The sequence below is a fragment of the Azolla caroliniana genome, unplaced genomic scaffold (genome assembly GCF_043228905.1).
Source record: "Azolla caroliniana isolate FFs.n. ecotype wild unplaced genomic scaffold, voAzoCaro1.0.p SCAF_17, whole genome shotgun sequence".
Lineage (NCBI taxonomy): Eukaryota > Viridiplantae > Streptophyta > Polypodiopsida > Salviniales > Salviniaceae > Azolla > Azolla caroliniana.
The window spans coordinates 6,044,656-6,050,458 of record NW_028230452.1 but is presented as its reverse complement, the minus strand read 5'-3'; the positions used below and the strand labels follow the sequence as shown (position 1 = coordinate 6,050,458).

The following is a 5,803-nucleotide window of genomic DNA, read 5'->3' as shown; positions in this document are numbered from 1 at the left end:
GTTGATGGTTGAAGAAAACATTCAGTCAGTATTCTACCAGTTTGGGGGGGGGGAGGTCTCGATTCGACTCAAAGGCTACATTTATGTAGGAATTGGCAATAGTTCGGTTTTACCTTAACTGGTTTGGCCTTGTCCGAAACCAAACCGGTTAAAAGCTTAACCGGTTTGGAAGTTTCAAACTTAAACCAAATAGGTTGGTGGCTAAACCAATTAAGTCTAACCGGTTTGGCCCAAAACGGTTTGGTTCGGCTTGAGCCTTGCCTTTTTTTAAACGGTTTAACGGCTTGATTAAGCTTGAGCCAAGCCGTATGAAACGTAGGTAGGTTCTCAGAGATCACATGATGACTTTGGCGTCTGGGCCGCCCACGATGACACAGAGAAGTCACATGCTTGACCTTTAATTGGAATACTGATAACAATAATAAAAACTAGATTATCATGTAGAAAACCAAGACCAGATCGCACATTTTCTTGACTCTGTTGGGAAATTTGCTGCAGGAATAGGAACTCACCTTCGCCGTCATCGCATCATCAGGTAAATTTTCTGCACAGATGTTGCCTTGCTTCTGTCTCCCGCTGGATTTTTTTTTTTGTTTTTGTTTTTTTCACATCTCTTTGTTAATCTGCAATAATCCTTTTATGGAGAAATGTCCGTTTCACTTTAACATCGACTTGTGTTTCGTTTGCAAAATTTGATGGAATGAAACCTGTGTTGTTTAGGGTTTTGGGTCACCCAATGATGCAATGTAAGGTTCTTATGCTTTGTACTTCTTCTTCATCTCATTCAGTGTATTTGACGAGATGCATCGCCAGGTTTTACCCATTATAAGTGGCTTCATGAGGTCCCCAAACACATGAACGTTGCATTTCCATTTTCTTTCCAAAGTTTATGGAAGAATGAATACAAATGCAATCATATGATACTTTTTTATGGTTCTTATATAAGATATTCATCATTGCTGAGATTCATCACCAGATTTGCCCATTATAAGTGGTTGTGTGAGATTGTTATATCTTACTAATGTTACTTTTCTATTTTATTTACAAGTTTACAGAATAATAGATACAACCAAAAGGTTGGCCACATTTGCCCATTATAAGTGGTATGATGAGATCCGTAAATATCACTACTATAGCCGTCTTTTTGACTTTGCAAAGTTTATGGACTGAACAAATACAATTGTAGGGTTGGCAACCAATTATTCAATGAAGTTTCTATTGCACGAATGGAAATTTTAATGCTGAAAATGTTCATTTCTTAATGATATCATAACTATCTATATCGTTATTTCGAACAGTTGACTGAACACAACAGTGTTTGCTTACCTTCCATCTTAAGCTGAATATGATGGGAGCCAGCAGTAATGAGGGAACTACAAAGAAAATTTCAAAGCGGCCAAAAAGTCAGTATTTTCTTCTCATTCGTTTTGTTAATGTGCAAGATCCATGTAAAACAGTTTGTAAAATCCCCAAAAAAGAGTAGCCTCTAGCTTCTGTATGACATGAAGGGTTCATAGGTTCATTTTGAATCGTTGATTCTCTTTACGTAAAACATTTTGTAAAATCCCCAAAAAAGAGTAGCCTCTAGCTTCTGTATGACATGAAGGGTTCATAGGTTCATTTTGAATCTTTGATTCTCTTTACGTAAGAGGTAAGAGCTTATATTTAAGAGTTAACAGACTACTGTGAAACTGCTCTATATGTGATGCCAACACATCTCCTGCCCCATTCTGTTATCATCATCCCAACTAATTTTTTATTCATTCATATGTCCCATGTTTTTCAATGATAAGAGTCTTTCACGAATCTCTTTGTAAGGTTTTTGCTCAACTATATTATTCGTTGAGGTGATGCTATAGTTTCTACGAGGGCCAAATACATCTGATGCATAAAATATCGAAATTGGTTAGAACTTTACTTTATTGATTCATCCTTATGCCTCAAGTTTTCCATATAAGAAATGCTTATGAAATCTGTTGCATATATTGTTCGTTGAGGTGATGCTATAGTTTCTACGAGGGCCAAAGACATCTGGTGCATAAAATATCGAAATTGGTTAGAACTTTACTTTATTGATTCACCCTTACGCCTCAAGTTTTCCATATAAGAAATGCTTATGACATGGATCTCCTATAAGTCCCTGCTCAATATATTCCTACTAAGTCTAAGGAAATGCTGGTTTTATGTGATAACTTATTTGTATAATTCAAAATTTTATATTGGAGACGACTTTTCAAAGAGACAAAGAATTAGTCAAAGGACCTGTCTAATTTTTAACATGGACATGAGTTTCAACATGTGAGATGAATGAAAAGGAGTTGTTGCATGCAAAACTTTATGATTACATTCATTTGTATCAATAGTTACAACACCTTGTAAATATACATTCACACACTGTTTCCAACTTGTATAGTGAACGGTTTCAAATGTTTTATTGTCTGTTTTGAAGTTAAGATGTTTCTTAGAAATTTATTTTGGATTATTCAAGGAAGATATTCTCTTATTTCGTTTGTGTCATTCTTTGCAGGTTCTGCATTCACACAGCAGGAGTTGCCTGCTTGCAAGCCTTTATTAACACCAGGATGGGTATGTGTTTGGCCTCCCCATAAATTGTTTGAGTATTGGTTTTATAGTTCAAAACAACCATACATGACCAAAGACTTCTTGCTGTGTTTAATTTCAGGTTATCATGATTTTCATGGTGATTGGAGTTATCTTTATACCTATAGGAGTTACATCATTACTTGCTTCATGGAGTGTAAGCATATATATCTTACCAATTTAAGCCACAAAACATGCTTGTGCATCAAAATGGTGCCAAACTTCACTTTGGATGAGTTAAATGCATTGAAGTTTTGAACATACTCCTAGGCAGAGCCTCATCTGACTAGCAGTGTTCTGATAAGAACTATTGAGATGGTTCGGTGGTATGAGACTATTTGGATGGTTTATTATAGGTGGTTGAAGTTGTGGATGAGTATCAGACAGCCTGTATTCCTGCTACTTACTCAGACAATGAACAAAGAGTTCAGTTTATCCAGGATATAAACACAAACAAAAGTTGCAGCAGAACTCTAATCGTGAGCTCCATATCAGTTTCATATATTTTCACATTATAATATTGACATTGGTAAGTAAAAAAAAAACTGCTTTTGACTTCAGATTCCAAAACTTATGAAGAGCCCAGTATATGTATACTACCAGTTGGATAATTTTTATCAGAATCATCGACGGTATTGAACTGAACTGGTCATTGTATTTTTGGATTTCATGTCTGGTTATAGTTGTTTGACCTGTTTTGCTGACTTGAATTGAAAGGCTTTTGTTGGACATTAATTAGCATACATTCTATATAATTTTCATGTATTTAATATCATTTCTCTTTACTGTACACCAACTGCATATGCAACAGGTGAAACTACCTATTTGTAACCAAATTCAAAAGGTTGTATTTAGATGCCTGGTAAATGGATGACATTTCTACTTTAACACCTAGTTGTACAGATATGTGAAAAGTAGAAGCGATCCGCAATTGTTGGATGCGAATTCGTCTGAAACAACTGCTTGCAAACCAGAACAAACACTGGGAGACCAACCCATTGTGCCATGTGGTCTAATAGCATGGAGCTTGTTTAATGACACTTACAAAGTGACAACTGGTGGCCAACAGCTTGTTATCAACAAGACTGGAATTTCTTGGAAAAGTGATCGTGAACATAAGTTTGGAGGGGATGTTTATCCTAAGAATTTTCCCAACAATTTGAATCGTTCTGAAAATGGGTCTCTGATTGGAGGTGCCAGTTTGGATCCGAATATACCGGTATGTACTTAACATGGAATTTTGTTTTGTCTTACCATGGACATATTTTCTAAGGTCAAGATCTATGGATTTGGAGATTAGGAAGACTTGGTGCATTAACTAGGAGTATCTGGAAGCTACAGATTTTCAAAGACTTGAATTAAATTCATTTGAACTTAAGTATGGTTTTGTTGATTTTCCCCAGTTGAGTGAACACGAAGATCTCATCGTGTGGATGAGAACTGCAGCTTTACCGACATTTCGAAAGCTTTACGGAAGGATTGAGCAAGATTTAGCTGTTAACACTCAATTGGATATCCTCATTAACAATGTTTACAACACATATAGCTTTGGGGGAAGAAAGAAACTGGTGTTGTCCACAACGAGCTGGTTGGGTGGGAAAAATGACTTTCTGGGTATAGCCTACATTGCAGTCGGATCTGTTTGCATTTTATTAGCCCTCATCTTTTTCCTTGTTCATTGGAAAAATCCAAGGTAAAGCTCTTATTGTTTCTGTAGATGTCATTCATTATTTTGTACAAAACACAGGTGTATATGCAAAACTTTCAATATCTGTTGTGTGTGTATGTGTTAAAAACAGGCCACTTGGTGACACGAACTACCTCTCTTGGAACCGAAAATCTTCCATCAATTGAAGTGCATTCCCTTTTATTCCTCTAGTATGGATGGGTAACAGAAACTTCTTCTCTCTCAATTGGTACATTTTTTTATCCTTGTACTTGGGGATGACATGAACCTGTATAAGTGCTGAATCTAGAATATTATTATTCTTAGAATTCACCAGGAAAATCATTTGTATTGTAGTGATTTGCCAAGAGAGGTATTGTTCTTGAACAACAATTGTTTAAGCATGCATCCACTTACAAATTTGGGATCAAATGCTTGTATTCATTCTTCTTGATATCACAAAATGTCAATAATATTTGATGTCAATCTTGTACAAACATTTGGAACCTTTATGCAATGTCCTTAGTTTCAATACATATTGTAAACTCTCTGAAGGGGATAGTACTCTATTGCCTTCTTTAAGTTTCTAGCAACATTAAGGAGTATGAGGTTTGCTTATAGCCCCTTAATGATGGCATGGATTTATTTTTTTGTATTTTCTCTATTTTCTTTCAAGAGCTTGATGAAACAATTGCCTCACCAAACCCTACTTAACGTAAAGCAAAGAGGGGAAGTTGGATCGGTTGATTTTATTATCATCCTCGACAATCAAATATGATGTATGGGCCAAATTGAAACATTTTCATGAATATGGATGGATGAATTTACATATTGCCCACGGATGTCAAATATGATCAATGAGAAAATGCTGAAATGGGATTTGCTTCATAGTTCTATTCAAGTTCTTGCAACATTTGGTTTCTTGTATGTTGCTAGCTTTTATACGTGCTCATATCTTAATTAAGATCAATGTTATTTCTCAAAAAATGTGTGAGAGAAGTGAGGTGGATATGGTTTTAAGGTGCCTTCCTTGGGGGTAAGAACCTTGGTTGGGATGGCTTGACAAATTAAGTTTTTAAACAATATTCCAACATTTTAATGGAACCTTAGCTTCAACATTATTAGGATTCTCGTTGTATGCCTCAAGCTTGAAAGGTTGGTCTCATTAATTAGTTCCAAAGATTGCATCACTTGAGTCATTTCACTAATGGTGGCCTATTTCTTTGATGGGGAGTTGTGCAAGGTATTAACCTAGGTGTTGCATCACTTGAGTCATTTCAATCCCTACATATGTGGGGGACTTGTAATATCAAACGTATCTATGTGTATGATGGGTCATAGATTTTTGTTATTACAATACATATGTTCACTCTAATTGCCGTGGATATCTATTGTCCAATATTTAGGAGGGTATAACACATGTGACAACAATGATTACGGCAATGTGATGGCAATTACTTAGTGGAAATATTCTACTAGAAATTCCTTTCTCTTCATTGTTCAACAATTGGTTGCCTCATGGCATAAAGTGCTTGC

General features: G+C 35.8%; 1 protein-coding gene across 3 annotated transcripts; it reads left to right on the top strand.

The window, feature by feature from the left end:
* The first annotated feature begins 376 nt into the window (after nt 1-376).
* Nucleotides 377-4,799, top strand: LOC147853007 (ALA-interacting subunit 1-like). Of its 3 annotated transcripts, none has more exons than XM_087333209.1 (10): nt 377-535; nt 1,056-1,103; nt 1,299-1,403; nt 2,528-2,586; nt 2,684-2,758; nt 2,958-3,080; nt 3,163-3,233; nt 3,505-3,820; nt 4,005-4,294; nt 4,401-4,799. In XM_087333209.1, exons 3-10 carry the CDS (start codon nt 1,346-1,348, stop codon nt 4,453-4,455), a joined length of 1,047 nt encoding a protein of 348 aa, XP_087189335.1. In that variant the 5' UTR covers nt 377-535; nt 1,056-1,103; nt 1,299-1,345; the 3' UTR covers nt 4,456-4,799. The 3 variants fall into 3 exon arrangements, with proteins under 3 accessions (XP_087189335.1, XP_087189334.1, XP_087189333.1); XM_087333208.1 differs by having other exon boundaries at nt 1,049-1,103; XM_087333207.1 differs by lacking the exon at nt 1,056-1,103.
* The last annotated feature ends 1,004 nt before the right edge of the window (nt 4,800-5,803 follow it).